This window comes from Rattus rattus, chromosome 12, assembly GCF_011064425.1.
Source record: "Rattus rattus isolate New Zealand chromosome 12, Rrattus_CSIRO_v1, whole genome shotgun sequence".
Lineage (NCBI taxonomy): Eukaryota > Metazoa > Chordata > Mammalia > Rodentia > Muridae > Rattus > Rattus rattus.
The window spans coordinates 49,633,134-49,655,726 of NC_046165.1; the positions used below are offsets into that span (position 1 = coordinate 49,633,134).

A 22,593-nucleotide genomic window follows, 5' to 3' on the forward strand; every position below is an offset into this window, starting at 1 on the left:
GTCATTATTTACTTGACATTTCTGTTTTGCACAGGTCCTGCCCATATCAAACCAAAGAGCCTATTTCCTTATAAGGACGTGCCAACTTGGCCAGGGTAGTTCCTGCTGTTCAGTGTCGTTATTCAGATTGTGAGATACTAAGTTCCTAACCAACTTTAAGGGAGAGGAAACTGGTGGCCTCTTAGTAAGTCAGAGGGCATCATAGACAAAAATCTCTGATGGCTAGAGTTGGTGCTACGGCCAGACCTCTCTTGTTACCTTCTGTTCCTTACAGCTGCCCCATGCATGTCTGGCTTGCTTAACCAACTCTACATCACAGAAGCCAATTCACTTATACAAAAACTTGTAGCTGGGTGGTGGTGGCGGTGCACATCTTTAATCTCAGCACTCAAGAGGCAGGGGCAGATGGATCTCTGTGAGTTTGAGGCCAGCCTGGTCTACAGAGTGAGTTCAAGAACAGCCAGGGCTACATAGAGAAAAACCTGGTCTTGAAGGAAAAGAAAGGATGATGTGTCCTGTTCATTCTGCTTCTGTAGTTAAAGCCTCCACTAATAGAGTGTGACTCAGAAGTTAATCACTAGATGAGGGGATTCATGGATTAAATGGCTTTATCAGAGCCCACAAGATTGGAATCATTTTGTGTGTAGTTCATTTTAGGGTTCAATCTACTCTGATATTAAGTTGTAAGAACTTCTAGTGTATTTACACTTGTATCTGATGTGGTTAAATGCCACAAGAGACTCTAGAATCATCTAGGGGACAGGCCTCCAGGTACCTGTGAAGGATTATATAGATCAGATTGGTAGAGGTGGGAAGACCCACCATTATTGTGGGTGGACCATATTACCTGAGGTTCTGGACAGAATCCAAAGTACAAGGAAAGATAAGAACTAGTAATCTCTCTCTGCTTCGTGACTGTGGACTGCTCAGCTGCCCCTCAGATTGTCCACACCATCGTGTACCACTGCATCAAACAGCTAAACTAAACCCTCTCCCTTGAGTTCCCCTTTTCAGGGTATTTTACTCACAGCAACAGAAGGTACTACTACATGTTCATGGCTCCGATTTCATACGTTGACGTGCATCAAGTACCTTCTTTGACCATCATTTACTGTGCACTCTTGGCTGAGTGTACATATATAAGCTCTGCTGCTTAGGTTTTTGTCAAGTTGACACAAGCCAGAATCATCTGGGGAGAGGGAACCCGAACTTAGAAAAACACCATCAGACTGGCTTAGGCAAGTCTGTGAGCATTCTTCTGATTGATGTGGGAGAGGCTGGCCTACAAAGGCAGGTGATCCTGGCTTGTATAAGGCTGACCAAGTCACAGGCTGTGTTCCTCCATGGTCTGCTTCAGTTGTCTTAATCCCTGCCCTGCCTTTCTCTCATGATGACTGCAAAGCTGAAAGCAACACATTGCTCCCCAAGTTGCCTTTGGCCATGGTTTCTATAATAGCATCCACCTATTTAAGAAAGAAAAATCCCTAAAGTGGGGCTAGGGAAACAGCTGCTAGTAAAGGACTAATCTCACAAGCATGAAGATGTGAGCATAAACCCTCGACCTCATTTTACAGGGCCCAGTGTGGTGGGTAGGCGACTCCAAGACTGAGGAGGCAAAGCTGGAGGACCCTAGGGAGGCTGGCCTCTCTTGGAGAGCTACAGAACAATGAGATCCTGTCTGGAAGGAGATGGGCAGCATCTTCCTGAGATCATGCCTGAGGTGGTCTTTGGGCATTCACAAACATGCACACACGTGCACAAACAAGTCCTAAAACTGCTATGACAAAAACCTTGGGGCAGTATTTACAGCTACAGAATTTAGACTATTAGATTGTCCTGTAGGCAAGTCTGTAAGGACAGTCTTCTTGACTGATATGAGGATCTAGCCCACTATGGCAGTGCTGCCTCTGGGCATGTGGTCCTGGGTACACTAAGAAAGCAGGCTAAGCAAGCCAGGAGAGTAAATGAATCAATAAGGAGCATTACTTCTCTAATACTGGCCCTGACTTCTCTCAGTGACTATGACGTGTCAGACGAAACAAACCCTTTCTTCCCCACGTTGTTTTACCCTGTAACACAAGAAAAGAGAAAATAGGACACAGCCTTTGCTTTAACAGAAAAACCTAAGGCAATCAAGCTTCATGCCATGTTTCAGAAAGCTTATCTATTAAGTTCCTCAGGGAGCAGTGTGGTTATTTAACGACCAATGACTTCTCTGCAAGCTCATCAAGTTAAACTTTTCCATGTAACTAAGATAAAGTATTTGTTTATAGTAGCATACAGTTTATCTCCTTATTCTCAGAATGGGTCTTATATAATCTCGAGAGACTCAACAAACTCCCAAACAATATTTACAAATGCATTCAGCTCAACAGGGAAGAAAAGATTGGACTGGGGCTGAGGAAGTCTGCCACAGACAGCTGTGGAATGGTGTGCATTTACTCAAGGCTTCTGTGCCCAATTCCCTGTACTCTTAACGGCTGGCTATCAAATGCCTTCTAAAAATCAGACCCTTGATAGACAGGAGAGAAAGAAGAGCTAGAGGACTACATCTGAAGGGCTGAAAAATTTGTGCTGAATTCCCTTTAAGTCCTCAGACACTCACCACCAAGAGAACTGCACTCACGGTCTATGACGAGACTATTTAACAGAGATTTCCATGTGACTCAGAAGACTATCGGGCATTAAACTCCTATGTGAATAGCGGTAAAATAACTCTTTAAACCAGAAAGTTTGATATGTTTATTCAGAAAAGTGATTCAACTGCAGGAGCATGATCTTTTCAGAGGAAATCCGAAATCTTTTAGTTAGCAATCCTGTTGATTCCAACTTTTATCATCCTGATGAGATTCTCTTGTCTGAAGCTCTTCATGCATTCAGGTACTTGGCATGATGCCTGATGTGGTCAGTGATGAAGGTTGCGATGAAGTAGTAGCTATGATCATAACCCTAGAAGACAAAATAAGACACTGACCCACCATTCAGAAACTCTGTCTGTTACGATTCTTTTGACCTCTCCTGTCATTTAATAGATGTGTACACAGTCTAAATATTTTAAGTACAGTTTAATCAAAATCAAAATCAAAGTTGTCATCTTTGTATAACAGCAATATCCAAAGACAAAGGCAGTGCACACAATCAATCTGGAGAAGGGCCCTGAAGGCTTTAGCAGTTATGAAGTCAGGTTAGCCAGCACACATTCAAGTCAGGAGTGCTGGCCGGGGAGATGGCTCTGCTGGTAAAGCGCTTGCTTTGCAGTCACGAGGACGTGCATTCAATCTCTAGAACCACAAGGGGGCGAAAAACAGGCCGGGTGTGTGGTGGCTGCACTGTAACTCTAGTGAGAGGAGGGGAGTCCTTGGAGCTGGCTGGCCAGCCACAGTAGCTTACGCAGCTTCCCAGGGCGGAGAGATTGCATCTTTTTTAAATGGGGGCAGTATCTGAGAAATGGTACTGATGTTCACTGTTGGCCTTTACACGCAGAAGCACACATGTAATTCCTGCACCCTCCCCCACCCCCAGAGTCTCCTACCCATATCCTGTCTTTGAGATGAAGGGAATAATTCATTAAACTCTCTGTCAAATGGGGCAAGCAGAGGGAAAATGTGATGTGCCAAGCAGCTGAGTTAGAGCTGAACCTACCCCAGCGACAAAACCCACTGTCAGAGGGGATGGAGGTGCAAAGCACCCCGGATTCAACAGGAAATCACTGCCAGTGTGGACAACTCCCAGTGCCCTCCTGATAATACCTGGTCTTCAGTGTGGAAGAGGGTCAGACGGGAGGCTCGTTACGGTCAAGACCACACCCTGGAATTACCTGGCTTCCATTTCTCACTGGTTAGGGTTATGGCTGCTACCTGCCATAGAGTTTTTAAACTACAAGAAGGAGTTTAAAAGTATGGACAGAAAAGGCAAGAGAACATACTGAGCCATCCATGACAGGGTTCCAGTTCTAGTTATTAGTCTTATTAAATGAGCTCCTTTTGCTACACACTTGAACTAATTAGTCAGTTTGGCTTGCTAAGCAGCTTCTGCAATCACCTATATTTAGTGACACTTGAAGGCCTTTTCTTCTCTCCTGCAAATGTTAAATGGGAAACCTAAGAAAGGCTGGCTGTGGAACTGTACACACTTACAGTCCTCACTGAGCTCTCAGAAAGGAAGCCATGCTCCACTACACCATGGATACTACACCGAAAGGCAGAGCTTTCCTGCTTATTTCCTAGATCCAACTGGAAAAGCTCAGGCTGCCCCGTGAGTTAATGAAGAAGACAGTTGAAAGACCTCCATTTGTTTATTAACAGTCAAGAGTCTAGGTGCTGGGGGCCTTGCATTGAGACAGAGAGATGCACGGAAGTCCAAACAGCCCCAGAACCTTCAAAGACACCCCGAAGGGGGGGGGACTAGCCTTCCTCTTTCTCTTTTCCAAGATGGAAATACTGTTTCTGGATGTTTCTTCACTATTAGGCCATGAATATTTCTCCTTATTTTGTAACTGCAGTAACTAAAAACAGGACAGTTGATGCCCTATTTTTTCAGAACCAGAGTCTCTAAACACTGTCTACACAGTACTTTTTAAAAATCCAATTTAGATGCCACAGAGCCCCAGATTAAACCTCTATGAGATAAATAAATATCCTCAAGAACTCAATCCTTTCCTGTTGAGCAACCTTTTTTGAGAACTGACAAAGCACAAACATGAGCTGAGAACGTCTGACATGACAGACACACAGCGAAAGGGGATAAAATGGGACAAGGCTGCAGTCATTTTTGTCTCTTTTTATATAAAACCTGTTTTTTTCAAAACACCTATTTCCTAAGAAGATAGCTATGCTTATAATCAATAATTAAGCCAGTGATTAAAATAAAACAGCAAAAATCACATCAAGAGAATCAAAGCACAAAACCTAACATACAGAGCACCACCTCTGAGACCCGGGGGACTGTAAGGGCAGAGGCTGCGCAGCCACCCGAGAGTGGTCCTCGGCAGCCACGCTCAGCAGTGTCCACTCCGCTGACCAATTAGAGCACAGCTAAGGAAGTTCACTTCAGACTGCGCAACTACTCTTCTTGCCTTTGCTGACAGGAAAATGAACCAACATATTGGGCCTCACTTCAAGACTGTGAATGGCAATTTTATTAAGTTCCTATACTCTTAGAAGAATTTACTATTTTGTCTTGGCTCCTCCCAAGAGAGCCAAACTCATTTCTTCATTGCTTGGGGTACAGACAGGCATTTTAGAAATTAACACACTGACTATGGTTTTCCCCTCATTAACAACGTCATCCATGTTCTAACTCTAGGTTGTTATTTAATAAGCCTCAAATATTTTCACACTTTGCTGGGGAAGATATTTGTCTACAGAAAAATCAGAATTTCCTGGCCTAGCCTTGGGGGAGGCACACAAAGTATCCAACATGCTAATGCAGTTACGGTCATCTGAACAAAATATGATTACAGCTTACAGCTATAGGTGATCAGTTCAACACAGTGCCAAACTCATGACCAAACTGGAATTGGGGCTTCTCAGATTGGCTACTGAACTAAATGCAATTGTGATGGGAAATATTGAAACAAACTTAAAAAAATGCTATTACTTAAGGATGGAATACATACATACACAGACCTAATATATGGGGATAAATATCTGTGTGTGTGTGTGTGTGTGTGTGTGTGTGTGTGTGTGTGTGTGTATAAGCACAGACATACATACTTATATACATACAGATATACATTTGTATGTATATCTGTATGTATTCCATATGATCAAACTACCCTGGTAAACATGGAGTTACTAGTCCTGCGTAAGCTAGAGAGGTAGCGTGCAATGCCCAGCTTCCTCTCCGGTGAGCTCTTACTCATCCCTTTAGCACACGGCCTAGAAAAGGCTAGAATGATGACAGGACAAAAACTGTGGTCGTGAGATTGCTTAACAGTCCTGGCTCTACTACATGGTCCAACAGTAGGTAAGACATTTACAAGTATTCTCTAAGGATGGCATGTCTATAAAATAGAAGAGGAGGAAAGGAATGGCTTCCTTTGCTAGAATGAAGACTGCAGATAAGTTAATGCTATGAACACAGTGTGAACTGCAGTGGACCACAGAGCACACTGGCCAGATCTGCTTCACTACAGTTGGACTTTCAGTAGACATGTCTGACACATTCATTACCTTTAAGCTTGAACAAGTAAGTTTTTATAAATCATGATCATATATGGTTTTCAGTGTTCAGTTTCACTTTGAAATGGACATTTTGTTTATATGTTTGGAAACTTATGAATAGTTTTTGAAAAATAAAAGTAAAATTTCTAAAACCAGAGCAGTACAAAAAGGTGAATTGTGCACAATCAAGAAAGTCTGTAAGCCAAGCGCGATTCCCTCTTGTAGGCCTGGGACTGCAGGCAGCACGTTAGCAACAGGAAGCGAGAGCCTGGAACCCCCTGCTTTGTGCAGCCTGCTGAGGGCAAGTCTGCTCCTGTTGTCACTGCAAAGCTGCTTATTTGAATCAATCTGGCCTCAGTCTCACAAGCTTCACTTCAGGTGCCTTAATGGAATTAAAAACTCTTTCTGCCAGCATGACCCTATATTTTAAAGTATCTACAATAAAGTTAAGAGAACTGTATGTAATCTTGCTTTTGAAAAGTATTGCTATTTGGATCAAGCTAAGGTTTCCTAATACTTGCCTCTTGTAGCCTAAAAACAACAGGGATTTTCTTTTCTGTGCAGGCAGCGATGAAGTTGTCAGGGAGTAACTGGCCATTCGAGAGGAACTCGTCATCTTTCCCCTGATCAATTAGTATGTCAATCTGCGGACCTGAGTAGGACTTCACGAGACAGGTCGCATCATACTCCTGTAAAATGAGGAAACATTGAAAACTTGAAAGTGTCCAGAGCGATATTTTCCAGAACAGACTGTACTAGAACCAAAACTAAACTAAAAATTATCTTAACTTTTAGTCTAAGTCCGTCAGATGTCCAATTTTTTTTTTAAATTAATTTAGAAGTACTGGTAACTTAGAAACGTAAAAGCAATCACCAGCAGAGAGAGTAGTTTCAGGAAACTTCCGGATCTAACTAAAACCAAAGTGTCTTTTGGTTTACTCTACAGGTGTAGAACCCATACTCATAGAGGAATACTATACGATATCAACATATACACTTACGGTGTGTGTGTGTGTGTGTGTGTGTGTGTGTGTGTGTGTGTGTGTGTGCCCGAGTGTGCATAACAAACCTGAAAACTTAAGAATGAGTACAGAATCAGCCATCACCTACCTTCCATTTACTTTGATCTGGTCCCAAATATCCATTAAAAGCTTTTTTGCCCCAAGGACAGAGCACAGGGTTGCAAATTGGAGCAAATGCAGATACAGACTTCAGAGACAAAAGGAAATTTAAAAATAAGTTATATTTTGCTAAATCAAATATAGATGTTTAGAGCTTGCAACATCTGACTTAGGACAAAAACCCTGCACCTGTAGCCCCTTCACACTACAGCTTTGTATAATCTGTCAAAACCTCAGACCAAACTGCTTAACGCAAGCAAGCCTTAACCAAAAGTTCAGAGTTTCTACCCTAAGCTGATGATCTAGATGCTGGTGCCTTCCTTAGTGAAGCTGTCACTAAGTGAGGCATTTCTCTTCAGCAGTACCACAGACGCAAGGTCTGCCTCACCATGCTGCCATTTCCATCACAGCTTTCTGCTCTGACAATGCTGATTCTCAACGGGCCAATAGGGCATCTCTTGGCTTTAGAATTCTCACTGTGTATAATTCACAGTGCTATTCCTACTTTTTAAAAGACAAAAAAACCTAAGGTCACTTTAGGCCATCAGTTCACTGATTCACTGTATGAAAATTGGAAAAGCGAACCCTGTGTTCTAGTCTTGTGTTGTGGAACCGCTCTGAGCAACGCCTGCATCTCAGCAGGAAGCCTGAAGTGACTGCCTCCCTTGCACAGGAGAGGAGGAGACAGATGATACTGAGCTCACGATGCCAAAAAGCCTGGGTTGTAACACATACACCCCCTTCTAAGCGTACCTCATCTCAGCTGCTGAATTTAGTATTTCAGTATTTCAGTAGGTTTTCGACCTTGGCTCATTAAAATAAAAACAATCTACAAAGCCTTAAAGAAAGTGTGTATGTGGGGGTGGGGGCTGCTGAGAGATATTTTACAACCAAGCTGCATTTCAATTCAGAGCACTAAGAACATAAAATATGAGTGTTCTCCACTATAGGCAATCAAATTCAGCATTACAAACTTGTTTCTTTGTGAAAAAAATCATATAAATGAAATACAGATAGTGTCGTGGTGCAAAGGGTAGGATGGGAATGAGAGCTGTGCGTTCCCTTACTTCCCCCGGGCCCGCAAGAGCCATTCCGGTGGCACGCTGAGGCTTATGATCTTACTGTGTGTGTCATGTGGTCACGCTTTACTCCTGCCAACCTCAGGAAACCCAGCCACAGGAATGGTTAATTCCCAATTCCAAAGCCACTCCCCAGAAGTGTTTATCAATGAAGCTAGTGTTATCTTACTCTGTATTTTCCAGGATTTTTCAAAGCGCAAATCAGAGCTCCGTGGCCTCCCATGGAGTGACCAAAAATAGACATCCTCTGTGGGTCCACTGGGAAATTGGCATTTATGAGTTGTGGAAGCTAGAAAGAATTTAATAACATGGTAAAAGAGCTCAGAGGCGGTAAGTCAGACTTTTCCAAAGCAATATGTTAGAGGTACAGTCAGTACGTCAAAAGCATAATTGTACAGGCGAAAACTAAAAGAAGGAAAGCCCCCAGTAGACAATGGTTACTCATATGAAAAATATGTGTGTGGATGTTTTTTGAAGTCTAACAGTGCACACTGTCTGAGCTTTGTGAGTGTAAATACAGTTCCTCTTTGTAATCGCCAACATTACAGAGGATACGTGAAGGAATACTATGTACTAAAGAGAAAGCTATACATTCATGAGGCTACAGTAAAGAATAAGCCATGGAATAGCCATGGGTAAACAAACGGTGAACAATTAAATGGCAGGAACTGATACACACTTTCCAATTAGAAAGTGCTCAGAGCTGGTGAGAGGGTAAAGGCACTCGCCTCTAAGCTTGACAACCTGAGTCTGATTCCAGGGACCCACACAGTAATCAATACATCAGAGAAACTTGCACACCAATGTTTCCTGCACTGCTGTTCACAATACCTAAATTATGGAATCAGCCTAGATATCCATCAACAGAACAGGTAACAAAAATGTGGAGCATATGCATGGATTGTATTCAGCCATGAAGAATGAAATTTTGTCATTTTCAAGAAAAAGGATCTAACTAGATTTCAGAATAACATGCTAAATGAATAGTTAACATTCATTTACTTACACAAACGGTTCACACTTTCTCTCATGTGTGGATCCTAAAGTCTACATGGATACATAAAACCATTCTGTGTATATAACATGAAAGAAGCAGGTAGAGTGTCCAGACGCAACGTGATGGTGTCATCTACACAGCCACACGCAAGACTGGGACAACCAAGAACAAAAGCACACACAGACCAAACACATTTTAAGTAAGTTTACTGTTTTGGGCTGGGCTGCACTCAGACCTATCCCAGAATGCATGTGGCCATATGCTGTGGGTTGGACATGTCTGAGAGAGGAATAACTCACAGAGAGAACGGAGAAGTTAAGGGGCTGTGTGGGTACTGCTTGTAGGAAACTGCTGAAACCTAGTACAATGTACAGTGAACATATGCTGACAGGGAAACCCACCAATGTAATCAATATAAACACAAATCAGTAACAGGGAAACCACCAACATAATCAATATAAAAACACAGATCAATAAAATTTAAAAGCCCCACCACAACATAACTGCCATCTAGGGTGTACACAGTATGGGTGACTGGGTGCTGGCATGTGCCTCAGTGGTAGTTCTTGCTGAGTATGCGTGAGATCCTGAGTCTGACACCATCATGCAAACAACAAACAACTCACCACAGACTACACGCGACTGCATTGTAATTGTTTCTGCGTTTTTACAATACATGTGATTAAATCCAGGAAATGCATATACTGATATAAATATTATTAAAAGAAATCAGGCTTTGCTCTTTTCCCTTTCTAATCAAGTACTTGCTTGCTTCAGGGACACCTGACTGAAGCTCTGGGACATGAAGGGCTGTCCCGTGTGCTATGTTCTGACATAACTTGGGAAATGTCACAGATCTGAATACAGTTATACAAATCCTTGAATCTACACTTACTGTTAACTTAACCTCAGGAACTATAATACTAGGAAAAAGTGTCATTCCTCTACTAAAATTCTCAGGCTTGGAAGGGTTTTGTATGTAAAACCACACTCCCCGTGCTCAGTTAGTAATTACAAGACAAACTGGATTACCTCCTCTGTTACGTAAGAATACATTCTGTAGTTAGTGTTCCAAGGATCCTCAGTGGCGTTCACAAAAAACCCCGCACCAGTGCCGAAGTCCCAGCTGTCATCTTCTCCTTTAATATTGCAGCCACCTGGCAAGGGAGAGTTAGGCTTTCTTTCACCTACTCTGCAGTGAGTCCCATGTTTAGTATGCTCTATGGCTGGGTACAGTGGCACCTACCTATAATGTCCGCACTTGGGAGGTTGAGACAGGATACTCATTAGTCAGCCTATGCAGCCTAGGCTACCCTCACTGCACATGCTGTTAGCTGAATATGTGAGCCCTCACAATGGAATGCTCACAGAACAGTGAATCTTCCTCTACTTTTTGAGACACGGAATGGGATTCGACTGTGTCCTTTTACCTCGAATGGTACATGCCACTTGTGCTGGCCAACGAGGTAAGAAGGAATGATCTTCCAACCACAGAATTCAGCGTCAAGGTAAGCTACCCTAGCTTAAACTTCCCCTCATATTCCAAAGCTATGCATCCTTACTCTGTTACAAGTGGCTCATGTGCTCTTTACTTTCCATGACTGTGTGATGATGCTTTCCCTGCAATTCTCCCAGACTGCCAACACTTCTGTAATTCCCTTCACCACTATGACCTTGAGGAGACAGATGTCAATGTTATTTATTATGTAATAGTGTTTTGCCTGTGTGCATGCCTGCAGGCCAGAAGAGGGCATCGGATCCCATTACAGCTGGTTCTGAGCCACCCTGTGGTTGCTGGGAATTGAACTCAGGACCTCTGGAAGAGCAGTCAGCGCTCTTAACCGCTGAGCCATCTCTCCAACCCCAGATGTCAATGTTAAAGATCACATCATCCCGTTTCCCCACTCTACTCCCAGGATGGTATTTTAGAATCGTGTTGCTGCTTGAATGACCAAAAATAACAGCAAAAACTTGAGAGGAATTGTATAATGGGTATTATTCTACTCATAAAGCTTAGATTTAAAGATCTAGTGGTTTATAAAGCATTTCAGACAAGGATACTTACGGGGGCTGGTATCAGGAGCAATGACCACAAGGCCATGTTCTGAGGCAGCTTGTTGACAGCCAGACTTTGATATGAAATTTTGTTCTGTGCAAGTTAAACCTGAGAATGAAAAAAGGTTGTTATGTTAAGCTACATTGTGAGTATTCTATAAGCTTTAATATTTTATTATACAGAAGATCAGCTAGCTCAGAGTTATTAGCTACCTCACACTGCTGTCAGAGTGGGCAAAAGTGAACTAGCAATGGCACTGAATATTAGCAACAATGAAGCTTACTGAGGTAAATATGCTACAAACTATAAAACATTTACAGTTACTAGCCCACGACAGACAGACAAGAGGTTAAGAGTGCTCATAAGCAGTAACAGGAAAGTCGACAGCTGAATGCTCTTGGGACCTACAGAATTGCCTTCAGACAAGATCCTTACTGCATCTCCACTTGGTCACTTCAAGACCAGAGACAGAACCGACTGCCCCTTCCTCATCAGGAGACCATATATGACTGTATATATGTAATGTCCCTTGAATGGCACCTTGGACACAGTGAGGATCTGAGAAATCAGGATTCATTTCCAAGTCTGTTTTCAGCATCTCACTAATGCGCCTATCCTTATCCTGTCATTGGATGTAAACAAATAGGACCCGCATTTATACTCACAAAGCCCCGATGGCATGCACTGAGCCGGGTCTCTAAGCGAAGGGAGTAAGACTTTACTAACTCACTACAAATAGGTAGCAGAAAAAGCACAGGTTTGGACTAACTCTGACAACTGCATGTTACCTGGGACAGTCCTTAGCTTCTGTAGGCCTGTCTTCTATGAAGTAAATGATTTCTATATCTTCAGGAGTACAATTAGCATGTTTTCTAATTAAGTATCTAATTTTATTGCTACGGTCGCTGGCATGTCTAACACACTTCTAAGAAAAAAAATTGTGGTTTGAATGAGGAATACCCCATAGGCTCAAGCATTTGAACACTCAGTCCCCAGGTGATGGCACTGTTCGGGTATAGAATGCATGTGTGCTCATAGATGACCACTAGGGGAGGCAAGAACATTAAACATACAGGGCTATCTCTTCAATGGGCAAAATGTATAACCTGTTTTCCACCCAGAAGGCTGAGAGCCGATTTGGTTAATAACCTGGTGACTTTGTCACTATCTGTGCGGCTGAAACCACACCACGTCTTCCCCCAGGCCCTTATCATAAGCTTGTTTTTCTCAGTTAAATTATACAGCCTATATTATGGAAGATGTCAGATGTAGTCAAGCTATAAAACCCATCTTTATGGAAGGTGTCCTACATGCTTTACAAAGAGTTTCAATGTAGTCATGTCTTAAGCTTTGTTGTGCACACAGGACTGAGGTAATTAACACCAGGAAGCTTTTTCACCACACTGTGCTGTGGTTAAATGTGTCTCATAAACGACTCAAAGTCAGACTCTGGAAACTGGAACCAACACTGGCTACTGGGACATGTTGAACTGAACTTCCTTCTTGCTTCCCCTGGATCAGCATGGTGTAGACAGCCCCCACATCTGGGGAAGTTTAAAAGCTACACACTAGAAGAATTCTATCACTGGGGAGAGGCTTTGCGAGTATAAACCCACTCTCTTCCTGCGTTCAGGGAGGGAGGAACCTTACAGACTGCTGCTTCTGCGCCCGTGCAATGCTGCGTTCAGCCATGCTTCCCCGGCGTAATGGACGCTCAGCCTCTCTGGAGGCTAATAAACTCCTTTCTATGAGGCACCGCTCAGCATTCTGTTTTATCCCAGGGAAAGAAAGAAACTAAGACAGAAATGTTCTTTTTTTCCTTGTTAAAATATAATGTTTATTTTCTTTTTCACACTGGCAATAGGGAATTCTCCTTGATAGACGCCTGGGTAGGATTTGTTTACATAAGAAAGAATTGTTGGAAGGAAACCAGCCTCTGGGATAACCGCTGTAACTCCCCCTATGTTTGCTCTGATGAAGATGTGCTCGTCTTTTATGGAAGAGAAGTAAACACGGGCTCGGAACTCCTGTGCACCACGCTCTCACCATGTGCTCTACAGCCTGATTGGAAACACTAACCGCGGTTAAGAAGCACTGTGTCCTCTGGACTCCTTCAACCGCTGCTGGGAAGCACTGTGGAGTTCAGTACTTGGACACATCTAGGAAGTTACTTGTCTGAGTTTCGAATGCATGAAGCTTTGCGTTCCAGTTCTAGCCAATACTGTTCTGTTCGACCACCAAGGTCTTTGCAAACTCCAGAAACGCTTAGGCAGGTACGAATTATGTATAAGATGGCCAAGCCTTTATCAGTGAGTGCTACACTTTCAGCTAAGTTACTTGTCTAATTAAAAAGGAAATGAAAATTTAATTCTCTAAGTCTGAAGTTTTTCTCAAGATAAAGTTACAAAACGGAGTATAATAGCCTTTTCAATTTTAAAAACACTATTTATTTTATTACTTTTTAATGATGTGTACTATGTGTGCACGTGTGAGTAGGGTAGCTGTGCCCTCAGAATCTAGCAGATGGTGTTGGAGCTGTAGTTACAGCAAGTTGTTAGCTGTTTGACGTGGACTCTAGAAGCCACGCTGGAGTCTAGAACAGAAATGCTCTTAACCACTGAGCTGTCTCTCCAGCCCCATCCGAAGTTCCTGATAAATGACTCAAAAAGTATATAAGTAGGTCACAATAAAAAGGTAATTCATAAAATTCAAAAATAAAATACTTACCAGACAGCCAGTAAAGTGCAGGGCACTTTCCACTCTCAGCCTGGGGTGGCAGGTAGATAGCAAATTTCATTTTACATTTCAGCTCAACACTGTAATATCACAGAAAAGAGTAATGCCCTTCATTAATCAGGACAGAAACTAAATAATTTAGCAGTTTATAAAAAGGAAGAGTATTCAATAAAGAATTTTTAAGCATGTGATTTAACATTTAACATCCAAAGGAAGTATCAACATTTAAGATATGTACTTAACTCCTTAAAGAATGAAGCCAGTTTAGTGCACTGAGCCATTCGCAGCCTGAGCCTATGCTCTGAGGCAGCATACATTCTACATGTTAAATGTGATTCTCAATGTAGCACTTCTATTAAAACGTCTGTATTCCTATGAGATATGACACACAATAACTCCTATAAAAAAGGGATTCCAAAACGTGTGTGTTCAGTTCTGCGCTTGCTTCTAGGCACTGAGGTGTTCCACATCCTTCCTCTGTCTTCACAAGTGTTTTATCAGAGCTACTGTGCTACAACTCGACACCAGTCTCCAGATCCCTGGTCCCCAGCTCTCAGTCGACCCCATATGGATCCTGGGGTGTGGTGGCTGGAACAGGAATGGCCCCCACTGATTCATAGATTTGAGTCTTAGTCACAGGGGAGTGACAGTATTTGAAAGGAATAAAAAGTGTAGTCTTGTCAAGAAGGTGTTTCACTGGAGGGTGAGCTTTGAGGTTTCAAAGCCGATGTCTATGGATCAGGATATAGCTCTGACTACTTCTGCAGCACCATGTCTGCCTACTGCCACACTCCCCACCGTGATGATAACGAACTAAATTCTCAAAGTCTAAGCAAGCCCCAATTAAATGCTTTCTTATATAAGAGTTGCCTTGGTCTTGGTGTCTCTTCATAGCAACAGAACAGTGACTAAGACATGGAGATCAAAGAACCCAGGCACATGAGCCTCGATGGCTAATGCCTTTACGAACTGAGCCATCTTGCCAGCTCTAGATTTATTTATTCTTTGCAGCAACACAATTTTATTTTTCAAACTCTTTAGCACACCTGTTGGATTTCTCTGACTGGTTTAATTTTCTTACTCTTTTTGCCTTATACTACTTTCTAGAAAATTCAATTGAGCATTGTCATCTCTGTTACCAAATTATGATTTCTGGGTGCTTGGGTATTTTTAATAGTACTGACCACTAGGGACTGAGGTCAGTGTGACATCTGAAGCTAGGTCTGCAGTCTACTCCTCAGTGCCTTTTCCTTATGCCCTCTCCTGTAGCATGCCATCTTTCAAACTGGGGCCTTACTCAGGTATCTAGAGGCTCTTTACTGTCTACTAACATCTCACAGTGAAACACTAAGTGTATGGTTCACAGCAGTACGCCTGGTGAGTCTGTTAATGCTTCACTGCTCAGTTGGGTCTAGTAGACGATTTTATTAAAAGTTCCTCATCACAGCACCAGTTCTTCCGACATAGTCAAATCCATGAGAAGAAAGCCTAACCCACAGAATTGGAAGGCGCTGGGAAAACTTCAGTGTCTATTCTTTCTGTATCTACTTGCACTGTTTCTTCTTTCACCAACTGTGTCTGGACTTCCCCAGTGCAAGCTGTCTACCTTTGATGGATAATAAACCCTCAGTCTTTGACCAAACTGGGAAAGCAGCAATCTGACTACATAGACTGTTGAGACAATCTGAGAGCTCTCTGATTTTTAAAATAAACTTTTAACTAACTAATCACCTTGTTTCTCAACTCTATGTTTATCTTTCCACTGATGTCAGTACATCTTAGAAATCACTTCTTAGATTAGAATTTAGTTTTCTAGGCTTTGCTAATACGTTAGCTGGTGTGTGCCTATCTGCATCTTTTGCTTCTAAAATATTGTTCTTAGCTCCTGACCTCTGCTTCTTTTATCTTTTTCTTGGAGCACATGCACATATTGAGGTGTGTGTGTGTGTGTGTGTGTGTGTGTGTGTGTGTGTGTTGAGTGCATTTGTGTGTGTGTGTGTGTATATATATGTGTATTTAATGCATTTATATAATGATATATTAATTAGATTTCAGGAGATGAGGGAGGCAAATATGTCTGCCTATGCTGCCAATTTAATGAAGTTCAGGTTTCTTTATTATATTAGAGGATTCACAAGGAAGACGTTCTCTGAATTTTTAATAACACTGATGGTTTTCCAGAAAATTCCAGAAGGCTATCAAACCCAACAGTCTATAGGCTCTCTTTTCTCTTATAGCACTCAATCTAGAAACAATTAAGTTTGGTAACACCATTAGATAGACAGTGCAAGTCAGGTAGAGAAAGCAGGTTTATAAGTGGAAGTTTTGTTCAAAACTACAACAAATCAGATAATCAAAACTGAATGAGAGTTACCTTACACTTACCTGCTATGTTCAAAAACTTTCTGGAGCCCGCCAAAGCACTTGTTGCTGGAAATCTGTTTTAGCTCCATTCTTCTCCTGTGACGAAGATGAATCCCATTAACTAAAGGCTTTTTTTTCAGGAAGGGTTTCTCTGCGTAGCCGTAGCCCTAGATGTTTTGGTACTTCATAGACTAGGCTGGCTTCAAATGGGATTAAAGTGCTGAGATTAAAGGCGCCTGCCATCGCATGCCCAGCATATGAAAGGCATTTTAGTTTCTGAAACCCTTGAAACAAAACTGTTCTCGGATCAATTATCTAAACACAACAGTTTTCACGCTCATATGTACGCCACTGGCACTCGCTTGATTCTAGAAAAGGTCAGTATTTTGGTATATCATCCATGAGTATTGCTGCTATTACTGTGGTTATGGACTGCCTCACATTCTTTCAAAACAGTTCCTAGGCTACTGATTAATTTAGACAATTACTGAACACTTACAGCATCATAGACATTTTATATGCACATCTATGAGTCTGTGCAAGAAACTGACAAGAGATTTTTGTTTGATCAACATTTCTCCTTTCAAACAAATCAACAAGCAATTGTAAGCCTGTTAGCTGTCAACTAACTCGTCAGAAACTCTTGAAGCCTGTCAATTAATTCCTTTTCTCTGAAACGAATCTGTTTGATTCTCATATGAAGATAAATTTAATCACATATATATTATCTTTCAACAGAAAATGCATGGAAAAAGCTGGAAATTCATTTTTTATCATGAATATCTATTATATAGAGAAGAATTGAACTGATTCTGATGTATATCTGGCATAGAAAGATTTCCTTCCCACCTGAAGCACTTTTTTTTTTTGTTTTTGTTTTTTTGTTTTTTTCTGGAGCTGAGGACCGCTCTACCACTAAGCTAAATCCTCAACCCCCTGAAGCACTTTTTATATAATATGAAATATAAAATAAAGTGGCAGACACCAGGAAGAGGTGTTACCACACCGGTGGTCTTCTCAGTGATGTCACTCACTCCCTGTGTGTTGAGTGAATGCTATTCCAGGCTACTATTAGAAGTATAACACTAATTCACTTTGAGAAGTGAATTTTGGACATGTTTTTTGTACAATTAAGAGTAATTTCAGTCCTGCCTTTTAATCTGGATACTTAATTGTAAACTAGAGAACTGTGATTGAACTTTGGTGGGCTGACATCAGAGATCTTAGCTGCTTTGTAGTCCTGCCGCCTAGAGGATCATGGAACATTGTTTTCTTTTCTCTTTCATAAAAAAAGATGAGCCAATTCCATAGGAGTAGGGTAGTTACACATTCATAAAGTACCCTCTAACTACAGATAGCTTGATTTATAACATATGAAATATTAAATTTTAATGTTTTGTATATTATTGCAAATATAGCTTATCTGCCACATGGATATTTATCATATGAACATGACAAAGTATTCCATAACATATTATTGTTCTACATAAATTGCAGTTATTTTTACTCGCACATGTACTTAGAACATTAACATTATGAAGTCAGTGTATATATTTTTATAGACATAGGAATGAGACCAAAGAATACGATTTATTTGTTAAATTACTCTACAATGAAATCTTGTTTCCTTAAGCCTAGCAAAATTACATCTGCTTCCTTAAAACATGGCAGGCTGAGTACAAGTCTGGTCCTAAGAAGCACCTAAGAACTATTGCTATTGCTATTTGCAGAGCTCATGAGTAATGTTTTAAGCTTCTTCCATACTTTGAAAAACTTAAAAAAGAAGACCTGGTCCTTTTTGTGTCATTTTAAACTCTCTCCTATCTGAATAAACTAAAGCTAGTTTATTTCTTCTGCTCTTGGACTGTTGCATAAAGTCAGAACTTTTCATTTGGCCATAAGAAACAGGGCTAAAATAATTTTTTTAGCTTTTCTTTCTTTGACATTCTATCAAGTTTTTAAACATTTTCTCCTATTGTTTTTTTTAAATGAACAAAAAATACAAAAAAAATCACATGGTCATTTTAATAAATGTAGAAGAGGACTATGACAAAATCCAATATGCCTTCATGATAAAAATCCCAGAGAAAGTAGAACTGGAAGGAACATACTTAAGCATGATAAACACATATGAAATTACCCACAGCTGATGTCATCTTTAAAAGAAAAATGTATTAAAGCATCCCCATGAAGTTCATGAGTAAAACAAGGATGTATACTATCCCCACTCCTTTTTTTTCAGAAGGTGAAATCCTTTAATTATTAATGAAATCTTGGGGTTCCAGATTTTTTTCCTATTTTTATTGGATTCTTTTTTATTTACATTTCAAATGTTATCCCCTTTCCCCGTTTCCTGTCCATAAACCCCTATCCCATTCCCCCTCCCGCTTCTTCTATGACGGTGTTCCCCCACCCACCCATTCACCCCTTCCCACCTCCCCACTATTATTTGTTTTATAAATTTAATTTTAAATCAAGTAAACAAGATATAATTATATATTATATATTAGATGATTATATTTTGCAATAAAACCTTTTGTATGGAAAACAACTATTCTAAGCCATATATTATCATTTTAACTGAGCCACAAAAAAAAAAAAAAAAAAACCAAAAAACCTGAAAGTTAAATTTGCCTGTCCAATTGCTAGGTTTTTTTTTTTTAATCTGTACCAAAGAGCAGACACATTTTTGTCTGTACCAAACGATAGCAAAAATATTTTAAAATAAGATTTTAAGATAAAAACATTTTAAAAAGAAGTGGATTATAATCAGGACATGTTTACCACAGCACAGGCTACCCAGAGGTTACACACACCTTGTATTTTCACAGAGACATTCTTGAGGTGGGTGATTGTTGACCTGGGACAAAACCTCAGCCTCCCAATCTACTTAATACAATCAGGACAGGGAGGACATCCTACAGAGATGACAGTGACCCTGTGAGAGGGTAGCAGAGCTGTAGAGGAAGGACAACACCCAGGGACAGACTTCACAGAACCATTTGCAGAGCTCAACAGGCTCCTTACATACTTTAAAAACATGAGACCAATCACATGGGTTTTATCAGCAGAAAAGAACACTCATCACTTATAATCAAATTTATGATGAGAAAAATAAGCGAGCTACCATCTCCTCCCCAGCTCCGAAAAAAGAGCCTCGTCAGGTGCTCACTACATGAGGCTCTGTGGAGAAGGGGCGGCCTCTGTGGGAGAGGCCAGCTATGTATAAGTAGCGCCCTCAAGCTCTTCCACGGGATGAAAGGTGGATGCAGAAGACAGCAGTATTGATGGGACTGGTCCTGTGAATCAGCCCTGAAGACTGTGGGATTATGTCTTAGTTTTTATAGAAAGTTTGTGAAAATTAAAAACAGGAAAAAAAAGCTGATAAAAATTTTAAAACAGTTTACATAACAGTATAATGTTAGTTCTAAAAACTACAAAGTTTACAAAATAAAAAATTAAAGTGTGCTAAGGTTGATTTATTATTGAATAAGATATTTTACAATAAATCAAATATAGCTTGTTTGTGAAATCTACAAGCATATCCTAAGGCTTCTGGGCTGCTTACATTCGTAGCAGAATTTACTCACTGATTTGCTTTAGACCTGTAAGCTCTAGTGACAAAAATCAGTCTTTTACTGACATGGTATTTGTTGAGAATCTTTCATGCCGTATTTTACTACGTACGCCCCCTTTGTGTGAGGACACACCAGCAGCTGCCATTGTGTTAGAACTGCCTACCATAGTCTGTACGTTGTACACGTTCACCAGAGGCTTGCAGAACCTCATTCTGGCATGCTCACACAGGAATGAACTTTGTTAAGAGTACATTCTCAGGACCCATCCTACTTGTAAGAATAGAGTTGTGTAACTGTACCTATTTGCCACAAGGCTTACTTAGGGTTCAGTCACAAACCTCTGACAAGGAAAACACACTTTTGCTGCTTTGGGGAGGGCACAAATTCACAGTACTGACCACCACCTTCCTTGCTAAGAACTCTATTTCACTCCTACCCCCCACCTCCCCTGCCCTATGCCCCATTCCCAGTTCTCTTCACATACTTCCCCCACAGTCCCTAAATTTCAACCACATTTCCTGGGTTAAAAAAAAAAATCTAAATCTGTCTTTTTATATTCAATCTTTTTAAGCATTAGTGCTTAAAATTTCTATAGCTATAGGAAAACCCAACACATTTAAAATTAAACTAAGGACCTTCATTTTCAAGCCAACTGTCTTCTTCAAGATCCTTGCTTGTACAGCTTATCTTATATCTGAAATGCCTCAAAGTTGAACTTTAAGGCTTCATTGCACATGCCCTGAATTCCAGCAGAGCCTGGTGGATCTCCATTCGAAGCCAGCATGGTCTACGAAGTGAGTTCTAGGACAGTCAGAACTACAATGTCTCAAAAATAAATAAAAAATCCTAGTATCATCAATATATATGCTAATTAAAACCTTAGTCTACTTTCTTACTGGTATGTCCCACTACAAAGAATACCGTTATAGAAGCCTGGGGTTTCTCTTAACTTCTCAAAGAATGCCTAAAGGCCTAATATGGCCTACATAAAAATTAGTGAATTTTATTAATTTTCAAAAAACTGTAAATGCCATCTTTCTGGCGACTCAACTACAAATGACCTATTGCGAGAAGCCTATTCCAGAATTATTATCACTGGGCACGGTCTCGCGCGCACTGAGGTCGATGCCTCGGGGTCCTAGTGGCATCGCTCGCAGCCCAGGCTGGGTTTCAGGAAGGAAAGCGTTCCCGGGGTCCCGCGGGGGAGTGCTCAGCGAAATGCTGTACCGGCGCGCACTCCGCCAACCCGCGCTTCCCAGAAAGCCTGGTGCCTCAGGTCACACATTGTTTCCAGCTCCCCGAAATTAAAGCGATTAGCAGGTCCGGTGGAACGAGGCCAGCCCTGCCGCAGCGAAAACGGTGCAGAGATCGTCACCACTCTCCGCCACTATCCCCATCTTAACTCTAGACGTCCGCGCACAGCCGCCCCAGACCAGGTAAAGGAGAATTACTGGAACTCCCACCCACGCCGTCTTACCTTGGTGAGGTTCCGAACTCTCCAGAAAAGAAGGGTGGAGCTTCCGCCCGGAGCCTGAGCTCCCGGGGCCCCGCCCCTCCGCACAAGGCCGTTCCCGAGAGCCTTTTCGCGCGTTCCTGTTAACGCTGTGTGTCTTGGTGTCCCGAGAGTGTGTTTGTTGTGACACTGGACCTCTATAGCGTGCCTCACATGCTTCCAGAAGGCACCAAGAAAATATGGCGCTAGTATACCAGCCGGCCTACCCCAGTTAACTTGTGGAAAGGACTTGTGTGTGACTCTGCAGTTGTTTAGAAACCTGAACAGAAACTTCAAATTTCCCATTTGAAGAATTTCCAACTCTTCACTGTGCACCCGATTGAGTTGGAGCTTCTAGGGGGAGGACACAGTAACTCTAGCAATGTCCATTTTTCTCCCCTCTTCCCTCAATAAAAGTTGAACTGTGTAAGAGTTTCTGGTTAATTATTTACAGCAGATCTCAACTTCATCCAATTTAGCCAGCAAGTGTACTTTGTTCAGAAAACTAAATACTACAAGTAGTTTTTAAAATCAGTATTTAGGCTGCTAGGTTGTGAATACTATATTGTCTGGCTTACTGAACATGGCAGCCTGTGCATCTGTAACAGACCGGTCAGTCAGAGGGACCCAGCTCTGTATACAGACTCTGCATTTTATTTTGCTGGGAGACTTGCAAAGTATGCGGCTAGTCTTGCTAAAAAAGAACAAGTAGGTGAACTGAACTCAGTGGAATATAACCTAAGGGTGGATGAGCTGCCACGCAGAAAGTTGCTTTTCTGTGTCATGTGACAGGCATTTGTGTACCTGTTAAATGGTTAAAAGAATGTTATTTTGAGAATGCATTAAGGTAGATAATAATAATAATAATAATAATAATAATAATAATAATAATAATAAAAAATGTAACTCCAACTAGCCTGGAACTTACTATGTAGACCAAGCTGGTCTTGAACTCAGAAATGCCTCTGTCTTCTGAACACTGGGATTAAAGGTGTACTCTACCATT

The 22,593-nt window shown here is 41.3% G+C and overlaps 1 protein-coding gene across 1 annotated transcript; it reads right to left on the reverse strand.

Annotated features, from left to right (window-relative positions):
* Window positions 1-2,718: 2,718 nt before the first annotated feature.
* Window positions 2,719-21,676, reverse strand: Esd (esterase D). The gene is made up of 9 exons (XM_032917717.1): window positions 21,573-21,676; window positions 16,539-16,613; window positions 14,145-14,233; window positions 11,427-11,525; window positions 10,394-10,518; window positions 8,534-8,653; window positions 7,275-7,373; window positions 6,686-6,853; window positions 2,719-2,949 (listed from the first exon to the last, which is right to left on the reverse strand). The coding sequence occupies exons 2-9, from the start codon at window positions 16,604-16,606 to the stop codon at window positions 2,869-2,871; spliced, it is 849 nt and encodes a 282-aa protein (XP_032773608.1). The 5' UTR covers window positions 16,607-16,613; window positions 21,573-21,676; the 3' UTR covers window positions 2,719-2,868.
* Window positions 21,677-22,593: the final 917 nt, after the last annotated feature.